The 25,785-nt window shown below is 49.7% G+C and overlaps 1 protein-coding gene across 1 annotated transcript in view; it reads right to left on the bottom strand.

The window, feature by feature from the left end:
• The window catches only part of LGR6 (leucine rich repeat containing G protein-coupled receptor 6), a 148,202-nt gene that overhangs the window by 11,202 nt on the left and 111,215 nt on the right, over positions 1 to 25,785 (bottom strand). Inside the window, exons 7-15 of the mRNA XM_059831199.1 lie at positions 13,809 to 13,877; positions 12,223 to 12,294; positions 10,939 to 11,010; positions 9,728 to 9,796; positions 8,674 to 8,745; positions 5,540 to 5,605; positions 2,950 to 3,021; positions 1,250 to 1,321; positions 395 to 520 (exon numbers count right to left, since the gene is read on the bottom strand). Of these exons, the coding sequence (XP_059687182.1) occupies positions 395 to 520; positions 1,250 to 1,321; positions 2,950 to 3,021; positions 5,540 to 5,605; positions 8,674 to 8,745; positions 9,728 to 9,796; positions 10,939 to 11,010; positions 12,223 to 12,294; positions 13,809 to 13,877 (690 nt within the window). The remainder of the gene's footprint in view (positions 1 to 394; positions 521 to 1,249; positions 1,322 to 2,949; positions 3,022 to 5,539; positions 5,606 to 8,673; positions 8,746 to 9,727; positions 9,797 to 10,938; positions 11,011 to 12,222; positions 12,295 to 13,808; positions 13,878 to 25,785) is intronic.

Below are 25,785 nucleotides of genomic sequence, written 5' to 3'. Positions count from 1 at the left end.
TCAGTTTGACCCCTTCAGGCTCCTCATTAATCCATAGCAGACAAGACACGGCCACACAAACAGAGTTTACTGAAGGAAAGCTGGATGTCATTAGCTAGGACTGGCTTCTGGGAATGTTTTCCATTGAGAGGAGCCCTGAGCTCGGCCTGCTCCGTGCTTTCCACTTGTGTGTGTGTTTGGGGTGGGGGCGGCGGGCCCGGGAGTGCATCACCGCTCTTCCCGGAAAGACTTTAAAAGATGAGGTGCGTTAGCAGCAGATGAAACTTCCTCAACATATTGGCCTGAAAGGATGGAGGAAAGCATGAGATAAACAAGGAAAGCAGTAGGCTGATTGCTGTAAGAGAATACAGGCTGTGCTGAGTGCCAGAAGTGAAAGAGCCAACACCACCGGTACCTCATTTTGGGGAAGCTCTCCTTGGTGAAGGGCTCGGAGAGAGCTGGGTTGCCTTGGAGCTTCAGATGGGTCAGTCCACCCAAACCATCCAGAGGCAGCGTGACCAGCTGGTTATCAGTCAAGTCCCTGATGAAGGGAAAGCAGAGAGGGAGACCGCAGTCAGGGTTTTGCTGCTAGTGGTATCTCAGCCAAGCAGAGGCTTGGAGAGGCATGCTGCCTGCCTTGATGGTTCCCTCAAATGTGATGCTGAAATGGGGCTGGGTGCTGCATGGGGTCCAGGATCCTCTGGAGGTAAACTGATTGATACTGTAGTCCCTGGGGGAAATGAGGGGCAGGGGTTAATGCCCATGCTTAAAGCTCTGGGTGGTATCTACCTCCCAGTGCACATATCAGCCCCATTCATCTCTTTCCCCACCACTTCCCCCACAATAGGGCAGTTAGGATTGCAGCTCCCAGCTCATGAAATACCCAAGAGTCTTAGTGAGGGGGCTGAGGACTGGGGACTCCTCCAGAGCCAGCAAAGATGGTCTGCGATGACCCTTGCTCAAATGGTCTATCATGCTGATCTTTCATAAAGGTATTGAAGGCAGGTACGAAAGCATCAGAAAGTGGAGGTACTGGCTTGAGTATTCAGGGTGAAAGCATCTTGAAGACGGCCCCTTCTGCACTCTCATCATCCCTCTAATATTGATAGGAAACCTTGGGATTTGGTCTGCCCATGTCAGCCCTGAGACATGCACCTCAGCACTGCACCCTTCTGATATCTGGTGTCCCTGTAGCTCGGGGAGTCAATCCGAGGTCCTCAGATACCTCCTGTCCATGACCCCCTGTGAAAGAAATATCGTTGCAACTTACAGCTTGGTGAGTGAGTGCAGGGTCACAAAGGCTTCAGGGTGAATAAACTGGATGTAATTCCAGCTCAGGTCTCTGCAAGGCAAGGACATGCCAGTAAGAGGGGTGCAGAACAGGACAGTGAAGCTGCTGACACCGGCCTGGTCAAGGGGTTTGATGTGAGCAAATGTGGGATCTGTAGGCCCTTGGTAAGCAGCAAGTTCTATCTCACTGCAGCTCCCTGGAGACAAATACATTTGGGTCTATATATGGGTGGTTTCTAGCAGAGGGCAAAAGAGTTTGACTTGCAGGAGCTCCTCTACTGAGACCAATGGGAAAGGTTCCTTTTTGGATTCATTTCTGTAAATTTGGAGCTTTAATGCCAACATGCTAAACCTCAGAGCATTAGACAGGTTACACCTTAGTGCCAGAGCATCCCTGATGTGGTCACACTGCTGGGTGCCCAGGCAAGGACAAATAGGGTCAGGAGCTGTGTGGAAGGTGAACCAAGGTCATCTTAGAGTGTCTCCTGTCATGTACAGTTGGCTTGGTTTTAGGGAAGATTCCCTGAGGCTCCTCAATAAGCTCTGCTTCTATCCAAGCTAGAGGGCTCATCTCCCTCTGTCATCAGCAGAGAGGAACCTGCATATCAAGAATTTCTTCTCCTAAGGTTCTTCTCCTACACGAGCAATCTCCTACTTCTATCTACATAGCTCCAACTCTGACGGGAGTCAGGGGTGCCTGCCCAGATGTGTGTGTCTCACTGCAGAAGGCTAAAGTCGGGTGAGTTGAATCCTTCCCACAGGGACCCAGAACATACCCAAAGGCAAACGCTACAGCTTACACGCTCAGCTGTACGTTTGTGTGACTGTAGTGTGGCAGCATCATGCTTGTATTTCCATGCTTGCCTGTAGTGTTATGTGTAATATGTGAGTGTTCCCGTGCAGTTATAAACATGGTGTACATGACACTCATGGGATCTCTAGGAATGCTGGCCTATTAAATTACACTCAAATTGCTGCACCATGGGAAAAAGCTTTTATGCAATTCAGTTCACTTCCAAACAGAAGAGTAAATAAAGACCATCAGCACTTGGAGGGCTCCTCCCACATGTCACAGGGAGAATCATGCCCTGTGGAGCCTTACTAGCTTCTCAAAGGTGCTGAGCATTTAAGTGGGCTGTCTTCTGCAAGGTCACTATGATATGTGTATGATATGTGCATGCTTGTGTGCACTTAATACATCTAACATATGCTTTTGAGTTGTGGGGAGACAGTCCCAAATCAAATGGGATGTTCTGCACAGATGTTCCAGGAGTGCATGGCCCAGGACTAGCATGTGTAAGGAAAGGGTTGCTAGAGCTCATGCACACTGTGGTAAATCCCTGCCGGGAGTCCATGTCTGCATGGGCATTTAGGAGGCAGGTGTCTGTAATGTGTGCTGTGCAACATATAACTTGCGGCATGTCGTTAGAGCATGTGGTGTGACGTGTCCACACACCTGGCAGGTCATGGGCTTATTTACAAGGTGTGTCTGCATGCAGAAGGGAAGCCAAGGAGAAGGTTTGTGTCCTGTTCTTTTGTAAGGGGAAGTGGAAGAGGGACTGGATAGCAAAGCCTCCCAGCAGAGGCAGAGGGAACTGCAGAAGTTGGGAAACTCCACATCAGCCTGGCTGGGTGCCCCAGCAAAAAGTGTAGTCATTCCACCTGCCAGACAATACTTACATGGAGCGCAGGGCCATCAGCTGCACAAAGGTGTCTGCTCTGATTTCATGGATCCTGTTGTGCTGGAGGCCACTGAAAAAACGGAAACTGGTTTGAGAAAATAGCTGAAGGCAAAGTTCATACTTTGTAGGGATCTTTGTCCCATGGCAGCAGATGCAAACTGTCACAGTGGAAGTTGTCATTTGAGCTTGGGAGACCTACTCTTATTTCAAGGGGTAAACAGGATAAGCAACAAAACAGCTCAAAGACATTCTCTCCTATGGGCAGCTCCAGGGCTCAGACAGCCTCTCCTTTTGATGCCATCAAGACACAGTAAAGTGCCACTGATGTGTGATGGTTAAAGGTGCCCCATTATGTCCAAAGCCACACTGATTTCCCACTCTGCTCCACCCTAAGCCTGCAAACGCTTTGTCCAGAGCAAAAGAGAAGAGCTTGGAGCCAGTGAGTCAGCAAACACAGCTCCATGTGACCCTTCAGGAAGGACTACATGGTGCTGCCCTTTGCCTTCGTGACGACAAAGCGGGGTTGAGGGCTGAAGGCAGCTCAGCTTTTCAGGAAGAACAATCCTGAGGTCTGGCAGAACCCACCATCCACATCCTGCACGTGTATTTTCATAAAGTGCCTCAGCCCCTGCACCTCTCCCTTCCAGCAGCCTCCTGCAGTTCCCCTGGGCAGGAGGGGAAGCAGGGTAAGAGCTGACTCGGTGTTTGCTGACTGACTTATACACTCCCCACACCCCTAGAGAGACATCTAGAACTGATCCAAGGATCCACTTTGTGGGAAACATTCACAGTTTTTCAGTTTTCTTTTCCCTAGTGTGGAACAACGGTGAATATTTTTTAAAATTCCTGCAAAATGCCCATCATGAATTCACAGACCTGCAAAAGTGGTCTACCCATGTGTGACCTTCTGCAAGTGGAGACAGCCACTGCCTAGTGCTCTGCCTACAACAACTCCCCTGGGCGTTTGTTGGGTAGCTCTAGATCCAGAAATGATCTTGACTCATCTCACACAAGGATCTGCATGTGATGGCCCTAACGTCTCAGCTGGTATTTGGCCACATGTTCATATTTCAGAGGCAGGGGCTTGAGGGTCTCATATCTGCTCTACTGCTGGTTTCTCAACGCCCCGTGTAGCCAAGAAGGCATTCCTTGTATGTCTAGTTAAGATTTCAAGTGAGGGCCATGGGAAGCTCTGTGCACAAATTTGGGGGTCTCACTGAGTGGGAGAGGTGGAGCTTGGGTAGAAGGGGTATTGGAACAAGCTAGTGAAAAAGAACTCGGGGATGTTTAGCTGTGAGGGACCACCTGTGTGTTGCAGGTAAAAACCTGCACATTGGCAGTTAGAGCAGAGCGACTGGCACAGGTAAGTTGTTTGCATGCCAGGCTGTACCACCATGCACTACCAGACTTGTTTCCAACGTATTTCCCAGCAGGAATGCTGATGCCTGGTGGGGGTGGGGCTTTCAGGATGATAACTTTGGGCTTAAAGGACCAAATACTCATTTTGTAAGAAGATGTTAATTTAAGACACAGTCTATCTGACTTAAGTAGTCTGAAAGAGGGATTTACTGTGCTTTTGTATTAATGATAAGTCTCAATTTGGCGTATTATAAAATATTGTAAGAAGAAATTTAGGCACAATGCGTGCAACTACAGGTTTGGAATTCTGAAAATCTGACCTTTCTTTGATGTCCTTTCTATTTTTTCAAACATTTTCCTGGGGGTACTTTAGATAAAAATGCGTCCAGCTCTAACTCTGTTCTCAGAGCTCCCAAAGAGGCAGCAAGGGCTATGCAACTCTCATTTTCATGTGATTTCACACGGTGTCCTAATGTCCAGTTTTGCTAAGGCTCGTTGAACTGGTCTGGCCATCCAGGCTGGGTTGCTGCAGAGAGCAGGGACAACCTCTCCAGTGTATTTTTGTAGGGATGCTGCTCCCACACATCTAGTCTTCCAGATTGCAGAATTCTATAAAAAGTCATGGAGTCTATTATTATTTTCTTTTTTTCAAAAAGGCCAAGAACTTCCATTAGATTTGACGTGTAGGGCCAGACCTCAAGGCACTTTGAACTGAACATGAATAACTGTCTCAGAGCAACAGAGGTGCCTCCCAGGGCCCAGAGGACACCCAATTCAAGTGAGAAAAGCATCAATCTTCTCTACAGAGGGTCTAGCCCTGAGCAGTGTGGATAAGAACTGCTTTATGCCCATAGCATGGGACCCCTCCTTGAAGCAGAAGACATTTATGGTATAGATAAACCCCATTATTGATTAGCTCATACTGGGACTTGAGTTAGTGAAGTAAAATTCAGTGCTGTCATGTCCTACTTCTGTTTGCTGTGGCTAGGACCTCCGAAGACACCTGAGTGAATTAAGCTTATATGCACAGGGGAGGTATTTTAATGCTTTATTTGCACAAGGATGAAGCGTGGAGCTCTGGTCCACTTGCAGTCCAAACAGTGAGTTATAACGCTCAGCTTTCCCAGTGCTTGGTGAAGGTTGAGTTTTGTGTTTGGGAGCTGCCTCACTCCCCAAAACCGCCCCTTTCCCCCAGATCATGGCACAAGTGAGGGGATCTCTTTACTCACAGGTCCTCCAGCCGCTGACACCGGTGGAAACTGGGCAGATCTTCAATCTGGTTGTGTGACAGTTCTCTGCAGGGGAAGGACCAGCACAGAAACATTAGGAGATCAAAGGTGAGTGCCTCTGAGCCCTCCCTTGGGAAGCAGATATTGCTGGAGAGGGGGATGACCTGACTTCCATTTTGCACAGCTGCAGAGAGCAGTAACCCCAGGCAAGGGCGATCTCCGCTCTGCACACACCTGACACTTGCTCTGAGGGTCTTTGTGCAAGGCAAGGATTGCTCGGTGGTTTACCTAATCATCCAGCCCCAGCCCAGCTCCCTCCAGCGCAAGCTGCGGACTGACAGAGCTGCTTCTACAGCTGGGTGGGCTTTTCCTCCCCAGCCCCAAGTCAGCTGTGAAATGCATCTGTGCCAGCTTCTGCCGTGCACAGCCTTGCTTTTCTGTGGGCAAAGCGGAGGGGTGTTTGTGCCAGAGCTCCCGTCCTGCTTTTGTGGCTGGGGGAGCTCACAAAAGCTGCAGATGTGCTTGCAGAGCCTGGGGAGGTTTTGGCCTGCAGAGCACCTAGCCAGCTGCCTTGCCTCCTTCCTGGCGCAGCAAACCCAACTGCCCATCGCCTGCTCTTCAGCCTTTCCTGGCTTCTCCCCAGGGTTAGGGACGGGGTTGTGGCATGGGCAGGGATTCGGTACAGGACATAACAGACTGTGAAAAACTCTGGTCCCCATTTTTTCAAGTGCTGCCACTTGAAAACAATTCCCAGCAAACTCCTGTTCCTCCTCCTTCATGGCATGGTGTCATGTCAGCGTCCAGGGTAGAGCGACTTGGTAGTCAGAGGAAAACCTATCCTGGTGCAGCTTAATGTGAATTTATTAAAACTGAAATGGGCTGGGTAAGGAGTAACACTTAAAATCAGCTCTTTCCCCCACCAGTGGAGGCTGGATTTGTGGCTCTTCAAGGGAAATTTGCCCCAGGGTAAAGTTTTGTATGTGGCCTCTCCGCTGACTTTCCAAACTCAGTTTCCATCTTTCTGCCAATAAGTTGCCACTAAAACATTTCAATTATTTATTTTTTTGCCAAACTCTTCTCCACCAGTTTTCCATGGTGGGGAGGAGGAGGGACGGAAAAGCAAGCACAAGTTTTGTGCTTGGCTCTGGAGACTATCACCCAGTATGGAGAAAGAGCTATAGATAGCATCAGTCACTTTTCCCTGGTCCCTGTGTCAATCCACTGGGCTTGACAGGGCGGTGCATTAGCTGGACCATGATGGAGGGAGAACGCAGTCCCAGGAGTTATTTCTGGTTCCTCCAGAGCAAGGGTAACCAGATACAGCCCAGTATGTTCCAGCGGAACAGCCTCAGTCACTGATGCTGTGTTGTGGACACATCAGGATGAAGGTACTGGTGGCATCAAAGGACTTTAGCTCTGCTCAGGGAAGTTTCAGCTATTTCTGCTTGAGAGGAAAGACAAATCTGTGCCCCGAGCAGAAGATCTGGACAAAAGCAGCAGGCCGATGTCAGGCTGACTCCGAGCTCGAGCTCAGCAAGGCTGCCCTGCCAGAGTGTGCTGGGCTCAGTGCCCATGCACAGACCGGTGTCGCAGCATGGCCATGAGCCTCACGCCCCTGTGGTGGCTCTTACAGCCCCCGTGCAAGATCTTTGCAGAAAATCTGCAGCATGATGTGAGCAGTAGGAGGCCAGAAATGTGGCGTTAACTGTATCATCTGTGTTCCGATGTGTCACGGTTGTAATGTCCACCTGGTGAACTGCCAAGGGGCTGGCAAAGTGGGGGAAAGCAGCGAGAACAACCACTAGCTCTGCGGGGACAGAAGGCAAACACATTTCAAAGGCAAGAAAGATGTAAACATGCACAAACATTGGCCCACATACCTTCTCTCCAAACTCTAAAAGCAATGCAATTAATGCCAGTAAAATGAAGTGGGAAAGAGGAACAAGGTGGGGTGTCCCAATAAAACTCTCCTAGAAGGAGGGGGCAGGCATAAAGAACAGGATCTGCTGCGAAGGTTTACAGTCTGATAACTTGCAAACATAAACAGAGTGCTTGGGAGCCTACAGCCTGGCTACACTTTGGTGGCAAGATGTCAGTTGAATTGGTCCAGATGTCTAAAGATGAGAGATCTTCCCTACAGGGACAGCTGGAGCCAAAATGCTGTGATCTGCTAAGTTACAAATTGTGTTCTTTTATTTCTATGTTTTTCTCTTGTTTCCAATTTCTGTGATCAAGAATTCACTCCTTTTGCTTTCCTGGAACAAACTTGTTTTCATTTTCAGCTTGCTTGTATGAAGACTGATGAGAGGCAAGCCTCCTGCTTGCCCTAAGGCTGCAACGTGTATGAATCTGGCTCATGACTTATTTCTTGAGGATGTCTTCGACTGCAGACAAGGTTGGGGATTCAGGAATGAGGGGAGTGATTCCTGAGAAGATGCAGCAGTCTTTCTGAGATGCTGATTTCATCATGTACCAAGTTAAAGAAAAAAGCACATCCCCCCACTCAGCATCATTCAGTTCCTTGCCAAGCAGGTAGAGCCAAAGCAACTTAGAGACTCTGAGCAAAACCCTGACCTGCCACCGCTGCACCATGTGAGGGGCCGTGGCCATGTGGCTTTGCAGCTCTCCATCAGATCAGGTCTGTCCCCTCCCGAGGTGTGAGCAGGATCCTTCCTCCACATGATGGCACTTGCTGGAGCTTCAACTGCAGTAAGCCAATGTTGGGGCAGAGAGTTGTGTGAATGTGATTTTTGTGCTGTGTATACCTAGGAGCTCTGAAATGCTGCTGCCGTTCTTAGCCACCGCCCTCTGCACCCCCTCTGCCCTCCTTGCATGGGGCAGGCAGTTCCCGCTGGTGTAGAGCAAGGAGGAGGCAAATGTGGATGTGCCTTATTGCTTACAGCCTTGAGGCCAGAGCATCACGCTGGGATGAAGCAAGCAAATTCAAGAACATGCAGAGGTCAAGGCAGTGCCTAAGAAGGTGATGTTTTCTGCATAGAAAAGATAACGGGAACAAGAACCACAGGATGGTCTTCCATAGCTGGTCCCCTCCCTGAGCTAGACAAGAAGAAAGCCCGGTTTCTGACGGCACTTTTCTAAAGACCAGGCAGGAGACAGAAACACGTGTTACTCACAGGACTCGGAGGCTGGGCAGCTGCTGGCACATCCCTTTGGGGAGTAAATGGATGCCTGCTCGGGTCAAGGTCCTAGGGGAGCGGAGGAGAGAGAAGAAATGGTGTTACTGAGAGCCAGCACACAAACTCTGCAACCCACAAGCCCAGCTACTGGTCCCAGATGGTGGCAGGAGGGGCAATATCAATGGGATAATGAAATACCTGGAGAGAAACAAAAACTGACTTGGAAACGGATACTGCTGCTGGACTTGGTAAAGGTGAACAGGCCTATAAGAAATTCTGGGACGTTACTGCATACTAAATTCACTGCTGTCCTTGGCCACATCGAGGGCAGGTGGCAGTGCCCTCTATGGCATACTCTGTGATCCCAGTTCCCCATTGTGCAGACTGGTGATCTGCCTGGAGCCATGACTGCCTCAGAAACCCATGTATGTGGGACGAATGGTGTTTCCCTGTGTCCCTGAGGCAAGGCACGGCCAGGTCACACTCCTGGGCTGGGGTGCTCTGCTGCGCTCCCAGTTTGGGCACAGCGTGTGGACCAGTGCCCTCGAGAGGAAAAATGTAGGTGGCCAGAGACAGCACATCCTCCAGGGTCCTGCTCTCCCTGGTCTGGTGGTGCAAGGATGGGACCAGACCTGTTCCAGGAGCCCCCAGTCTGGGCGGCAGGTGAGTGGCCAACACAGCAGATCTTGGCTGCACTGCACTGCACTGCCAGTGCCGGTCCCAGGGCAGAGACACTGGGTCTCAGCGGACTACGCTGAAGCGCTGCACCCAAAGGCTTGTTCCTTCATGGACGCAGAAGGGAAGGAAGAAAAATCAAAAAAAGATTGGAGCACACTCAACAGTACCGAGAGAGCAACTCACGGAGAGGAAAGCTGCTTTCAGGAGCCACAGGGGTGAAACGAAGCAGAGAGGTGAGTGACCAGGGAGAGGCAGAGCTGAAGACAACCAACTGCACAGCACTGCGAAAGTTGTCCTCGCTGAAACAGCCTGGACTGCCTTGAAGGAGGAAGAGCACAAATAGCAGGGTAAAAGTGAGAGAGTTGCCACTCACAAAACTTCTAGGCTGGTGGTGCCTTTAAGGTCTGGGAATTGTCTGATGTCCGTTGCACCATTGAGCGACCTGCAGAGAAATGAGGGTGAAGTGAGGTGGACAGAGGACCCGGAAGCAAGTGCAGCTGCCCAAGGTCCCAGACCCATCTGCCATGGTGGCAAATCTGCTTCCTCACACCCACACGTGGTGATCCGAGGCCCAGATCCAAAGGTGCCCCTCTCATCAACGTGCCACTGCCAGCTGGGTGGCGGAGCAGATGTCTCATGCAGTGCAGATACAGTGAGCCAGCGTTGGGCATTTCTATGCAAGGAGGCTTGGCAAGCTCAGACCCTCCCCCAACCACTGACATTCTTGGCATGATCTCTACCCAAATTAAATAAAAAACCCCAAACAAATACCATGGGGAATGTAAGCAGGGCATCCCACCCAAGCCTCCCAGAGTCTATGCATTTGGAGCTAAAGAATGCATCAGTATTTGAAGGATTTATTTTATTTGCCTGAGTGTGTGTTCCTGCAGTGAGAGGCTGGGTGAGGCTTATAAATAGAGATTTTTGCCTCTGCCTCAATATTTAGTGCTGTGCCACAACAGGTTAGCTGAAAAGCCAGCCAGTCCGGGCCAGCTAATATGGAGCAACCGTTCTGGTCCAGATGGTGCCCACCACATGGAGGTGGCCCTGGAGCAGGCTTGAGGCCACACATGTGAAGGAAGCACTGTCACCACTGGCTGCCCAGTAGATTATTTGTGCCATGGTGTTGGTGTTATGGGATGCGTGTTCCTCTGCTTCTCCATCTTGTGGAGGAAGGCAGATGCCTTCAGTGGCCTTGTGTTTGGACAACTACACAATAGTGCAGGGCTTGCTTGAGCAGCATGCAGCAAACATAATGGCACTTGTGAGTGTGGTCTTTGCTGGTGCTGATGCAGCTGTGGATACCCTAGAAGACTCCAGTGCCTGTCAGCTAGGTAGGCAGGAGAAATTAAGTGCTCCCTCAAAAATGCCCTTCTCAAAATCATTCTTCCTCAGCAGAAAACATCTGCAGTGTCTACTCCTTGGCTCACTGCCTTTGGAGCTGGCCAGAAGAATGGCCTCATGGTCTTCTATTGGCACAAGGGCTCTGGAAAAGAGGAAGGGAGAAGGCCACTAAGGTGTCCAGCTCACAGGGCTTGGAGCTTGGATGCGTTACCTCTCTGAGGATGTGCTTGGTGAACTTACAGTGTGTGGAGCTTTGGCAAGTACTGGAAAGCAGACTGTCCAACAAACTGGATGGGATTGTCATAAAAATGGCTGCAAAGGAAATTAGTTACTGGTCAGATTCTGCTGTGCATGAAGGGAAGATGCTATTACAGGTCAAGAGCCTCGTGGCAACTAGTAGTAAGCTATGTGGGAGATGCTGACTATCCTGTGAGGAACCCTTGTTTTCCAGACAACCCCAGGCTCTCCCATTAGCCTGTTCTGGCTGAACATTGGTACAGCTGAGGTCTCCTGCTTCTCTGAAAGAGTGTTTTAGGGTCCTGCTGGACCAGGAAGACTAGAAAGATGCAAAGCCCTCCTTCAGCCCTGCTATAGTGCTGTAACCCTGCTGGGAAACACCTTGCACTTGATGACACCTCCTCTGATCTTACATATCCACAGCACCAGCATCTTTCCTACTTGTCACAGTCAGTGGAGAGAAGTGAGCTCTTCTAGGTTGCAACTAGCTTTAGGAGGAGTTGAATCACCTCCTGCAAGAAACACTTTCCCCCACCACCTGTGAAAGACTTTAGATGGGCAGATCCAATGGAGACAAGAGTATTCTGGATGTGCCTCACCCCCATGTCACTCCAAGGGTGGTGCCCAAGGAAGATGGGAATGAGACTGGTTTGTTTTCACTGGAGCAGTGACTTTTCACCCAGTGTCACCATGGCTTTCCAGATGTTGGTATTTCTATAACTTAAGTCCCAGACTGGCCAAGCAGAGCTTTTGTCACTTGCCATGATTTCCAATAACAGTGTAGTTCAGGGAAGAACTGCCCAAAAATCTCTACCTCTGTCTGGGTCAGAGGGGAAATGAGCTGACAACTGGGTGTATTTATCTGCAGAACTTCGTGTCCATGGGTCTGGGGTAGATACACAATGATCTGGTGTCCCAGCTCCCTGACACATACAGCTACTGCTGTAGCTGGCTAGCAGCTTTTCTAAACACAAGGAATAAACACAGGCAGATGTTAACCAGGGTTTAGAAAATCCCATTATACACAGCAAGATTTCCATGCAGACCACCCATATATTGTTCCTTCATTGTTATCAGCCTGTACTGCAGCAAAGTTCAGCTGCAGGGAAAGGAGAACCCATGGCAAAAAAGCCTGAGGCATAGCTGAGAAGGAGCTGATTTCAACTTGCGTTGGCCCGTATACAACAAACGTAAAATTGCAGTCATGCCGACAACTGTCAGAAATCCCAACCAAAGACATCAGGAAATGTCCCCTTCTGGGGGAATATAAGGATTTAGTTTTCTTACATTGTTTGGAGGAGGGGATTCCCAACAAATGCGTTCTCTGGAATAGCTTTGATGTTGTTGTTATGAAAACCGCTGTTGGGAGAAACAAATATCTTGATATTAATGGATGAGAAAGGCTTGGAGACACCTTCTTTCCTCAACACTTTTAAAGGCAGAGAGCCTTCAAAACACATAAAATAGGAGGTGTAGGCTCTGTTCCAGCTGTAGCATCATTCCAGCAAGTGAACGAGGTCTGTCCTTTGGCAGGATAAAGCCCTCATTCTGCTGCATTTACTCCGTGTATAGCTTGGTGCTCCATATGTCACTCCACTGAACCCATGAAGAATACAAGAACTTAAGGTTTAACACTTTACAGGTCAGGAGACAGGAACAAACAAAACACCTATTTTATACCCTCCAGGAATTACAGTTTTCGTCGATGCTCTCCTTTATAGCTCCACAGCTGTTAACCGGAGTGCAGCCTACCATGAATTATTGGCCCATGTGACTTTAAAGTATTTGTAATCTAGCTGTGATATTTTTGGTTAAGCTTGAGAAAATTACTATCAGCAAACTTTTACAGCAGAAGAGAGCTCTGTGGCCACAGTCTGATCTCCTCTACATCAAAGGCAGCTACAGGATCCTGTGTCCAGGACCAAGACCAGGCTCTGAGTGATGCCCAGGCTGTTTAATCCCAGAGGAGTCTGCATGAGTGATTAGTTGGATGGCTGTTTGAAATTTGCCTCTTATTTAGTGACAGACATTTCAAAAGCTGTCTCAAAGTGGATTAAGGATCTTATTCTCATTTTGAATGTCAGAGTAATGATGATATCTGGTCTGATCTGAGAAATCTCCTTGACAAGGAATTCTTCCAGTAAAAGAAAAAAGTTGTGTCAGATTTTTACTCCAAGCCTCCCAGAAGCACCAGAGCAGCTGCTTTTGTCCCACCCCAGCCTGTCACTTGTGTGACGCAGTCTTAGGGTCCACAGGAACTGTGGATCCACATCAACTAGACTTGACCCCATCTTAGTGCTTCTACTTTCATGGGTGTTAAGTGGGATGGTTTCCCATTTTTTGTGTCTCCCAGGCTGGCTGGTTAGAGGAGATAGACCTAGCCGCTGAAATGGGCATAAACTTTTGTAATTCCCTATTATAAATTTGGTCTAAGGGAGATGAAACAGTTTCTGCATGTTAGAGGAGATGGCACAAGGCCTGCAGAAGCCATGGCCTCACAATAACACAGATAACTCCATGGTTGTGGTCCCAAGCTGGGGAATGGACATTAGAAATAGTTGGAGATCAGGTGGACTTTGAGTTCATCAGATGCCAAATGAAAATGAAGAGCTGAAGAAAGAACTTGATCCAAGCCTGATAGAGGACCTCCCACTCCCCTACACCAGCAGTGGTGCAGAGGCTGATGGGGAGGTGGTTAGAGCTGATGGAAATTGAGGGAATAAACGGCTTTTATGTGCATAGTAGAGAGGGCTGGGAACGATAAAAGAGAAGCTTGGACTGAGAGGTGTCCCCAAGTCAGAGCACATGCAACGCTTTATTGGTAACTCCCTGTCGGCAAATGCTTTTGAAAAGGAATAAAGAGAAAATCTCACAGCTCCTGCAGTCGGCCCAGTGTCCTGATAGCCCCAGGGAATTCCAGCAGCTCATTGTAGTTTAGATCCCTGAAAGACAGAGAAGGGAAAAACATTCATTAACATGGCTGTAGGAACTCAACCAAGTGTATCTGTGCTTTGAAGGCATGGAAACTTGGTTGTTAAGCATGGGAGACAGGTTTTTCCTACCATGCTGATTCAGCCACTGCCTGGAAACAAAATCTCACACATTCCTGCAGCAGGAATATTCCCTGCTAGGAGCACTGTCAGGCGAGAGCCAGTACAAGCCATGGTTGCTGCCATCTGGACTCTGTCCCCCCAAGTCCCTCCATGCCCAGCGCTGGACTGTGCTGCTGTTTCGCATCTCCAGAGTGCCCCGTCCCCCTTTCCCAGGGACTCACCCCAGGGGCTTTGGCTCTGAGTCTTTTTTCCTGCCTTTCCAGGTCAAAATGGGGTGTTATGAAGGATGAGAAACACAAGACCAGGTTCAGTTGTGTGGGCCCCATGAAAGGGCTTTCTCTGGGCCCCCTTGCCCTGTGGTGCAGAGGGGATCAGGGGACTGTTCCCTTGGTGCTTACCCTGGGGATGACAGAGTTCCCTGTCACTGGGACATGCTGTGACAGGGATCGGTGGGAAGAGTGGGCTATGGGAAGACCTAGGTCTTCTTCCGATGGTTGGGGTGAACCCCACATTGGAAACTGTGAGCCAGAAGTGGAAGTGATGTGCAAGAGGTGTTGACATTGCTAAGTGTTAAGTTTAATTTGCAGTATAATAAATTAAGTAAAATATAATATGTTGGTCATAATGACAAGTGTAGACTTTACCTGCCCTGACTTGGCAACCAGAAGAGACATCTGAGCCTGAATGAAAACTCGTGGGCTGTACTTGTTTTCTAAGGATGGGCTGGCACCTCCGGAAAAGGACTTATTTGAGCCATGGGGCACTGCTGGCAGCCCAGGAGGAACAGCCCTCCAACGGTACCGATCCTGCTGTTGACTGAAGGGGGCCCATGGAGACTGGCTGGGCTTTAGATGTGTAGTACTCCTCCTCTAGCATGCCCAACACTGTCCTTGGAAAGGCAGTTCCAGCTGAAGTGGTATGATCCCACAGAACAAGACACTGAAGTCTGAAAACCATGCGACTGCTTCCTACCTGCATGAAACTCACTGAGTTTTAAGTGGTAGATACTTTGGAACATGAGGGTAATTACTGGCTCCTGGAGATTACTGTATAATTACACTTAATGGACCTCAAAGTAATTACCATGTAACCTGGATTGTGGTTTACGGAACAGAAATAACTGTGCATTTATACAGAAATGAGTTGCTGCCCAATTACCTTGTAATGCTCATCCTCTGGGCCCAGGCATGGTAATTACGTTATGATCTCTCTTGGCCCCCCTCTCTCTTACATAGTCTTCTCCTTTACCAGTGTCCCTGCTTGGGAATTACTCTACAGTGCTGTCTCAGCTTTGCCCTGTAGGTATTTACACAGTAAATCACCCCAAGGAGTCTCTCCAAATTGGTCTTCCCTTGCTCCTTCCAGGACTCCAGGCTTATATGACTTATTCTGTATCTTCTGGTTTTGACCCCTATCTTGTAATTCCTTGATAAGTATTCCCTAGGACATGAGGTTGGCCTGGGTGGGTTTTATTTTGTGTAGCCTTGAAAAGCTCCATGTCAGACCTCGTTACTGGATTCCCTTTGCAGCTCGGGGGATGTGTCCTGCTATGGCAGGGTTTGCCTCCCCACACCAAAGGCTATTTTCTCTCCTCCAGTTACAGAGGGAGTCTGGCTGCCTGCACTACATGTATGCATTTGACCAAACGAATCCTACTCCTATAGGCCCTATACTATCCAAGGTTACAGGGTCTGGCAGGTGTTCACATAGTTCAATAATCAGCAATCAGTGGGAGAGGAACACAGGGCTGGTGACAAGACCAGAAGCTCTACCTCCCCACCGTGTCCAACCTGCAGTGCAGTGGCAGAGCCCCAGTACACATGAAGCTGTTGTCAATGTCTCCAGGACCCAGGACTGAAACAGGAGCGATGCGTCCCCTCCTCACGCCAGCTGACATCTATTAGGTATGAAAGCTCTGCATCTCCTGAAGAGCTTGCTCTGATACACTCAGTTCTCATCTGGGTCCAAGCAGATCAGTGATTTTTCCCAGTCTTCTCTGCCTGAGCCCAAAATGATCTGTCTAAGAATAAATAGCTCAACATGACTACTCATAAGCCTCACTCTCTGCAAGGTGCACAGAGCTCGTTATCAGCTGCTTTGATGCTCTTAGCCAGTTTCTGTCGATGGTACCTGTCAGGCATCCATCACTGCCACGGCTGAGTGCCTCACATTATACAGGCTCTGTTACGCGGGGGAAGACAGGCCAGGACTTTTACAATGCACATCCCTTCACCGAAGCTCAGGGAAGCACAGGAGTGGATTTCCAAAGAGAACGAGCAATAAGAAGTGCAGACAGGACACCGCTGGGTGTTTTGAAAGCGTCAGTCAAATCCCTTTAACCTTCAGATCACTGCACTGAATGAAGTCAGAGGGTGTTATCAGCCTAAGTTGACTGACAGTCCCAAATCTCTATCTGCGTGTAAGATGCTTAATACCTTTAAAAGTCTCACCCTGCAGTGACTATCCGAGGTTATAGGGAAGTTTCACAGCAGTTCAGGAAGCTGCAGAGGTCACTCAAGGCTGGGTGTCTGCCTGCGCCGCTTCCCTCCCTTGTACCACAAACTGAGGGGCTGGGATGAGCCTGCGTGAAGCCAAGGGACCGACCCTGGAGGAGATGCACTGTGAGCCCTGTCCCCAGATGACACTCAGCCCACTGCCATCCTGTCACCGACGCTGGGGGAAGCTCTGTGCGATGGCGCGGGTTTGAGTTTCTCCCCAGTGATACCCGACATGTCTGTGAGCCGCCGACAGATGGAAAATATTGCCCAACAGAGAGGAGGCTTGGCTCACCTGTGATTCACTAACAAAAAAGAGATCTTAGATCTATAACCAATATTATTTACAAGGAATAATTCAGTGTGCTGTAATATTTGCTCCTGTCTTTCTCTAAAAATGCTTTTCCTTTCCAGCCCGCGTCTCTTCCAGCCAGGCTGGTCTTTCATCAGCAGATGAACATTTTGTTTGTACCTCTGTGTGTGTGCAAGTACGTACAGGACCAGCTCTTCCTGAGCGAACACACACCTTTCCCAGCCCTGGCAGCATCTCCGTGCCTCCCTCCCCCCTGCACTTGACAGATACAAAGAGCATTGTATTCAGCAGCTCCCTCTGGGTAAAAAAGCGATCTCTGAATGCTGGCATACACTGGGCTTGTTGGAAAGTGGAAATGCAACCAGGTGTAGTCATGCTGCTCCAGCCTGGCTGCCAGCAACCCCAGTCTGTTCAGGAGAGACAATGTGCCTGTGCTCGCTCCTGCCGATGCTTCCTGGTTTTCAGCGAGGTGAGCCTCCCTCCTGGAAAACAAACCCAAATGTGCTCATTAACAGCTCCCCTGAGTGATGCTTGCAGCCGACTGCTCTTGATCCGTGTGCTGCTCGCACCGCCCTTACTTGCCTTCAGTGCTGCCCTGTGCCAAGCCCTGCTGATTTCGGGGGGGTTCCTCCGCTTGGAGGAGGCTGGAAGAAGCCAGTACCTGAGATGGTTCCCAGGTGTCATCTCTTCCCTGCAGTGGGGCAACTCTCCCTGAAGTCCAGACTCAAACAAGGACACAAGGGTGGCTTGCCTCTCCCTTCTCCTTCCTTCCCAGAACTTCAGTTGGGCTCTAGTTCAAGCAATGACCCAGAAACAGCCTCCGATCTTCACTGCGGGGGAAGCTGTGGATGTTCGTGGCAGTGGGGAAGTTTCTGCTCATTTAGTGAAATTCAGTCCTCAGGTCTTTCCACAGATGTCTGATACCAGTAGGACTACATCCATCCCAGACATTGCTCCTCTCCACCTGCTCTCTTGTGATGAATTTCACCCAGCCTGTGCACCCGGTGGTGGGTCTCCAGAGCTTCTTTCCCAGTGTAGGGTCAAGGCATATGGGAAGGAGTCTGGGCTCAGCAGGTCCGGAAGGATTTTGCGTCTTGACTTCAGTGGCAACAAGATTTCCTCCCCTGAGCGTGTCAGTGAACTATACATCATTTACAAACCCTTTCCAGTGGCTGGGTGGATATAGAAAGTGGATGTGCTGTAGAAAACAGCTCCAAGTGTCCCCTTTCTCTCCCTGCCTTATATGAGCTGCTTGGGCGATGCTTTGCTGGTCCCAGCTCCACACTCTGACACGTTCCCACTGCTTTGCGCTTTGGGATGATGTGAGGAAAGCTGCAAAAAGCCAAACTTGCCACCAGGTGACACTATCCCCACTGCACTGCTGTGGCACATGGGCTGAGGTGGCCATGGGTCTGGCCAGGGAGGCCTCTTGGCCCAAGGGAGCTGGACCTGGCACTGCTGGGGTCTGAGCTGCCCTGACTCTGGGGTCTGCCCCAAGGCTTTGCATGCTACGTATAGGGTCTCCTGGCTGTGGGATCCTCCCCTTTTTGGCACACCTGGGAAAATGGACCTAATGCCAGCATTACCTGGTGGAAGGATGTCAATGCACCATGGCCATAGCTATGTCAAAACAATAGGGAAGCCTCATAACAAAAAAAGAAATAACTGGCATGGCATAAGGAAGAGAGTTTTGCCCATTATCAAGGACTTTTGGAAGCAAAATCACCCAGCCAAGGGTTCATAAATGATGTGCAAGAGAAATGACTATAAAAAATCACTTTCCTTAGTTTGGCTCCAAGTTACCAGCTCCAGGTATCACAGTGGGATGTCGGAAGGACCCTTCTCTATTCTTCTAGTTAAAATGAAAACCGCTTAAAAGTCACCTGATCTGCCCAAGACACAATGAACTGGCTGGCTTTCCATTGTTGTTATTTCTACAGTGAGCCTATAGCTTCATATTTGGAAGATCTTAACCAGCCCTGTTGTTTATTTAGAAATAAAAGTAAATTGACATCAAAGGCACAGTTATTTTGGGCTTTAACTGCCAGGGTGATTTGAAGCTGACAACATGCAGCCTGGAACTATTAATATCTTCAATCGGGCCAAAAGGAGAGAAGGAGGGGAAAGAGTCTCAGGTCAATTTTCTGCCTGTTAGGGACTATTAGTGGTTCCACACAGGAAGCCAAAAAAAATTATATAGTACTATAAATTCTTCCATAAGCCACAAAACACCACAAATTTGCAGCTAATAAACCTGAAGATGCAGTAAGATTAGAAGCTGGAGATGGGACATTTGCTGACTATTTCAGTCCCAATGCAGTTGGAGATGTTGCTGCGGTGGCCTGGAGGGAAACTTTGTGCAGCCTCTGATAAGCACTTGCATTTCCACCTGTCCTGTGCTGGCATCTAATCAAGCTGCCAGTAAATGTAATTACCACTGCTGCTAGTCGTGCTGGTTACTGTGGCCAAATCAAGCACTGGAAATGATTTAATTGGTAGTCTGAAAACCCAAGGGGGCTGTCGTGACCATTTAGTTTGACCTCTTGCCCCACACTGGCCAAGCAGCTTTACCCAGATGCCTTATACCAGGGTCCTGGCTTGTGGTTGAGCTTCAGCTGGGAAGAGATGCCTGATTACTCTGGAATATGAAAAGTAACTGTACCATTAGGTGCCATATTTCTGTTGCATAGCATCAGCATAAACCCTGCTCTCCTGGTAGTGACTAACACGTGCGGTGAGTGTGTGCCCTTCCCCAGCATGGTCTGGATGATGAGATGCGGCAAATGCCTGTAATAAGTGAAAAGAGGGGAGGGGGACGCAAAAGGACCCAGAGCATATGTCTGACTCCAGCCAGCCTGGAGCCATGTGTCCATCCCCTAAATGGAGACACACAAGAGGGGGATGCTCAAGTGTGCGCAGGAGAAAGAAATGACCTATCATGGGATTCATCTCCTAGGGTCAGTGTTTTAATTTGGGAAACAAATCATGTCCTAGAAAGGCCCATTTTTGGCAAATTATAAGGAGAAGCCAGGCTCTGATGGAGTGCGGCAGAGTTCATGGGTGTCCCAAAGGAGGAGAGATGGGCCCCCACACCATAGGAACGTTGTCAGGTACTAATGATATCTGATTTCTGCCAGGAGCAAGCAGCAACCTCTGCACAAGGATTCATTCTGACAGCCTGGCCTGGAAACATCCCAGCCTCTCACTTACACGGTGCTGCACCATTTTACAAGGTTTATGTGGCACTGAAAGGTCGGGGCGGGGGGGACCTGTCTGTAGGTCCTTGTACGCCTGCAGCTGCCAGTCCTTCCTCGCACAGCTCTGTTCTCCATTTAAAAATGCAGCAGTGCCCAGAATGTGTCTGTTCCAACCAGTATTTCTGTCTGTTCTCTAGCTGACGAAGGTACCGGATTAAATATGTTTTCAATTCCGTTTGATTTATTTAACAAGGTTGAAATAAGCCTTTGAGAACGGGATCTCGTGGGGGGTCCTGGGAGCACAGGCACTGCCATGCACATATCATTTACAAGACACAAAAGGGGCTGACCGCAAAGCGGAGCAGCGGGGACCTCAGTCGCTGGGATGCACAGACAATAACCATGGAGCTGATGACTCAGGCAGGGGAGGCACGGAGAAGGCTGCTGCACTTTGCCAGGCAGGGGAAGAAGGGAGGCTTGAGGAAGCCTGGTCTACAGCAGAGCATTTCTGAACTGCCGGGAGGAAGCTGGGGTCCTCTACCTACCCCCCAAAGTGCACAAGTTGCTGGTGATCTGCCCTCGGCCCCCTGAAGCGTGCTGCTGCTGGAAGGAGGGAGTGTGGGCTGGGGGCAGAGCTTCTGTGCATCAGCACATCCACCGTGAAAACATGCCCACAGCTTGCCTCTGCTGCCATTTCTGCTGCCTGCAGTGTCTGCTCCTCCTTTTCACAAGCAACCGAGTCACCCTCATGCATTTCTGGAGGCAGAGGCTTCCCTCCTCCTGCACGGGCAGCTGCTTTTGCTCAGCTGCTGTGTGAAAGGGTCTGTGTCCAAGGGGAAGACTTTCAGCAAAATGAAGCCCAAGGAGCCAGAGCAGTTGGGGACCCCGACAGGTCACAGCAAGCATGTCTGGAGACCCAGGGGTTGGAGGCTTGGGGAGACTCAGTGCTGTCTGTCACTGCAAGATCAGCAGCTCCAGGGAGGGGGGAGCCAGGCTGGAGAGCTGGCAGGGTGCAAGAGGGCTGGTGTGAGGATTTGGTGGGCGAAGGGAGAATAGGCAGAGTCCTGTGAAGGAGGTGAGTCTTACAGCAGAACCATAACCCATGGAAAAAAGCAGCGGCTCCAGAACTACCTTTTCACCTGAACTGCCTTCACTTTCTGTCTTTTTTCTTTATAAGCTTGCAAAATACCATGTCTTCTTGGGGTCATGTTCAGCCAAAGCTCGGATCCTGGTGGGAAGGTACCTGACCGGTTCAGAGCATGAGCTGCATCAGTGAGGACACATTTCTGGCAGTCCAGGCTTCTCCTCTTGGGAGAGAAGATGCAGCAAAATGGGACCAGTTGGCCCAAGAAGACCGTAGGAGGGAAGTGTCATGTCCCCATGCTCCCAGACAGGGCTTTGTGCATTTGCCAATTCAGTTTTACAGGTGGCTTTCTCTGTTGGGAGAAGCCACCTTCCATTTACACGATGATCAGAGCAGGCAATGAACTTTATAGCTCTGTTCTTGGACCACATGCAGGGACCCATGCAACCAGGGCCCTGAGCTGTGGCCCCTCTTTCTGAAAAGCCACCTGCCCCCTTCCTTTCTCCATCCCCTGAATCTGGGTACCCAAGCCTCTGCTGAAGTCCCCTCCCTCCTCTGGCAGGGCAGGGTAGGACCATAGAGCCAGGCTGCCTCTGATGAGCTGCCTGGGGACCCATGCTGACACACAGCAGGGCTGGATCATCGGGATACTGAGGAAGGAGCAGAGCAGCTCAGCGCAGCAAACAGGACGTCCTTGGAGGAGTCAAAACTATCGGCTACTTTCGGAATTGCACAGACTGGGATTAGCATCAAGAGACTGCACAAAAGGTTTCAAATTAAACATGTTGATGGAGACAAATGCCACTTGAGGAGCAAGGTAGCACTTGGCAGACAGTTTTCCGGTAGAACAGCAAAGCCTGCCTGGCACTAAAAGGGTTAAACAACGCTTGTATGAGCTGTGGTGGAGCTATTTCCCATTTCCTTCTTCCTGTCTTCATTGCCCGAGGTGCACTTTATATTAATTTTCTTTTTTTTTCCTCCCATAGAAAATCCAACTCTCTGGAGGAGTCAGTAGGTTCCAGCTCTGCTCTGCATTTACAGACTCGACTAATTACCAGGATAATAGGGCAGCGCACTGCGAAAGCCTGTGGTAAGGGCATTTCCTGTGAGGCAAGGTTAGGCAGATAAAACGCCTGGAGCCAGAGGGTTTTGGATTCAGCCCTTCTGGGAGACGTTTTTAATTTATTAGCGCTATTTTTTAAAAATAAATTAAAAGGTTTTTAAATGAACGGAGATTTGCTCTTTCCAAGTGATTTATCTCCTTTGTCTGATGAGCGGAGGAGCTGGCAGCGATGTGGATGGGGAGGGAGAAGTCAGAGAGATAGGAAGCAGTGGGGTCATCTCAGGCGGAGGGGATGGGCGAGGGCTTCGGGGCCTCTCTGAACCACTTCCCCATCTCATCCGTGTCAGAGACGGGCCGGAGATGCCCGAACAATCAGAGCAGCAGCACTTTTGGGACAGATAATTGCTATTTTGGCTGTAGCCCAGAGGTCTTCAGCATTTTGGGCAGGTCCTGGGAGCAGCTGTTCGTTTCCCATCCCTGCCTCTGCTGCGGGAGCCACCTTAGCCGTGCTGCGGTGTGGGGAGACAGGACGCTGCCGAGGCACGTTTTCGCTCTCTGCCGACATCAGGGTCTTGTCTGGTTGCATGTGCCAGGGCAGTGAGGAGCCCATGCCCTTGTTTTCGGTTCAGCCCATGCTCCATGTATGTAGGGGACTTCGCCATGTCCATGGACAGGACCACTGGGAGGGCCATAGCTCTTACTTTTGCAATTCTCCCTTTACCTCAGCTGCTCAAAATCAAGCCCTGAGCAGGTGTTGGGGGATACATGGTGGCTTTTGTGATGGGGGACCCTGCACATGCCCACACCAGGGTGCTGCTCAGCACTGCCAGCCCATCCACTCCTGAGAGCCACGCGAGAGCGTAGACCTGCTGGAGCTGCTGCTGTTGCCTGCCTACCCCGGATCAGAGACCCCAAGGACTTGCTTCAACGGGTTTCCTCGACACATGTGCGTGGCAGCTGGTGCTCAGGGCCACAACACCTCCTCTCCCTGCTTGGGTAAAACAGTCCTGATGGGAGAAAAAACCCCACTTTCTCCTTTTCTTCAAAGTGGAGCTCCCAGCCCAGGGGCGTTTTCAGTGAGGTACTACTGTTTTGGTGGAAGACATGGAAAATCCATGCAGAAACCTCTCCACCCCTTCAGCGGCACTCTCCGCTTGCTGTCTGGGGTCTGCCCTGCTTTGCCATGGGGACACAGGCAAGGCTGAGGGCTCCCTAATAGCAGTTAAGCTGGGAAATGCTAAATGATGGTGTTTGGAGCTAGAACTTAGGGGCCAGCTCTGAAATTCAGCTTCCATGATTAGATGCCCTCCCCATGGCTATCTGTGAAGCTCTATATGTACACACACATGGAGACATATATATTTGGCTGCATAGTTTCAGGTCACCTACCCCTTCTATCCTTTCACCCTGCAGAGAGCAGTGACTTGGGGCTTGGCTGTCTGAGGGGACTTCATGCATTCACCTTCCCCTCCAGATCTGATCTATGAAACATCTACATTCCAGGGAAGCAGAGGGCTAAGTTCAGTGTTATCACAACCTATCTAGTGAGGTCAAAGTCAAGCACTACAAGGCATGAGGCAATTATTCATCACCGTTTATATTGCATTCAGACTGGCTACAAAGCTCAAGGACCTTGGGACACCCGTCAGCTTTCCAGGCGAAGGTGGTAAGGAGGAAACCTGGGCAAAAGACCGGTGTCACTGTGGAAATTCATGTCACAGGGATCCCCCTATGAGAAATACTGTCCTTGTACAGCAGTGGGGAACTTGGCTCCTGTATTAGGTCCATGCAAGCCTTTGGATGGTGTTTTTTCATTGCTGCTCCTCTGAAAACACAGCCTTGTCTCCCCTAGCGCCATGCCCCCAGCCCCGACTACAAGGTCTGAAGGTTTCCAAGAATCAACCTCTGTCATTGCAGCGACGCTCCTGGCTGCAGTTGACTTCTCTTTACATCAACTTTTCCATAAGCATCTCTACTTACCAGGTTTACGCTACAGACCAGGTATAATCTCCCTTCTCCCCGCATTGTTAAAGATTGAGAAATTAAGTCCAACATAATCAGGAAATGTAAAAGTTAAGATCCTTCCATCGAAACGGCAGGAAGCCGGTTATGCTGCCCGATGTTTTACAGTACACGTTAAACGGCCTAAAGAGTAATACACTATAGGGCAGGTTTTACAAGGCAAAGCACGAGCAGCAAAGTGACATGAAGAGCAGTGTGGCTGGAGTCTCAGCTTTTCGCATGCCTTGTGCCTACTTCTTGCAAAAGGTGGTGCTTCCCCTTGACTTTTCTTTTCTCCTTTGTTTCACTGCCCCACTCCTCACCCAAAGCCCTCTTGGGATTCCCCCACCTCACTGCACCAACCCATGTGCTGTGGTCCAAAAGCTCCCCTTGGCCACAGGTCTTCCCTTCTTGGCATGCCTATGGGTTATGGTTGTCCTTGCCTTGGTATTTAAAGTCTCCGTTCCCAGCTGGCCCCGGTCCACTGGCAGCGCTGGCTCTGCTCTGCGTCTCCTATGGGCACCCCCTGAGCTTACACCTTATTTAAAGGATCTAGTCCATTACCCAAAGGGGCTACAGGAAGAACGTGTCACATAAGGACATTTACATTCTTATTTACTCTGTGTCTTTGGTAGAGGGCTAAAAAATGCCAAGTATCACCCACTTCGACCATCTAATACCTGGTTTCATGCCTCAGCCATGCTTGGGGTTTCTTCCCACAGCCCTGCAGGATTGCTCTGTGTCATCTCTCAGGCTTATGGGAACTGGTGAGGGAATCTCACTAGGTTTCAAGGCTATTTCAAAACCCTATTGGGAATCTTGCCAAAGCATCTCTGACTTGCTTCCAGCCCACCTGCCCAGGTTTTCTTCCCAGAAAGATGAGGCTGGGGGGGGGTGGTGGGGGGGAACAGCAAGACCTTGCCCTGACAGAGAAAATTTTCTTGGAACTGCTTTCTCCAGCTACATGGTATTTGACTGGTTGAGACCTGGTGGGTGTTGTACATCTACCTGCACCCTCATCAGCTTGGAAAACACAGAGCTGCTCTTGCTCTGTACCTGGCAGAGCTGACTTGTGCACAGTAGCTGCAGGTCAATGCAGGGGAAACATGAAGTCATTCATCTGGCTTCACTTTACCTCTTTCTAGATCTGCTGCCCTCCTAAAATATCAGGGCCAAGCCCTCTCCAAGAACAGAGATGCTCCACGGGGATCTGTTTTTGCAGAAATGATAGGACCTGGGGTAGGCATCTGGTGTGGTTGTGCATAGGCAGCTTGCACAGTGCTGGGACCTGCATGGAACAGTGGGTGCTGTTTCTCTTAAAATTTTGGCTGCATTTGATAAAAATAGAAATTTCCCTGTCTAGCTGAATATGAGAAGAAACACTTCCCTTATGGGAACACAGGTTTCTGCACCTAAAACTTCCTAGGCTTTTCTGAAAAGCCCGAAACAATTTTTTTCCTCTCAGCTTCTACAGTTCTTCAGCTATTGTGCCTGGCTTATAATCAGCATCTGGCCACAAATACTCATTTTAGGAACCCTGGAGAAGTTTCTGTCTTCACCAAGTCTTACCATCCTGCTGCCTTCCAGGAGGTAATGCCCACGGGGTAACTGAGAGCACAGTTTGGCCTCCACAAGCCAAGAAAA

The sequence above is a fragment of the Gavia stellata genome, chromosome 30, assembly GCF_030936135.1.
Source record: "Gavia stellata isolate bGavSte3 chromosome 30, bGavSte3.hap2, whole genome shotgun sequence".
Classification (NCBI taxonomy): domain Eukaryota; kingdom Metazoa; phylum Chordata; class Aves; order Gaviiformes; family Gaviidae; genus Gavia; species Gavia stellata.
Note: the sequence above shows the minus strand (reverse complement) of the source record. Positions and strands in the feature narration are given on the sequence as shown.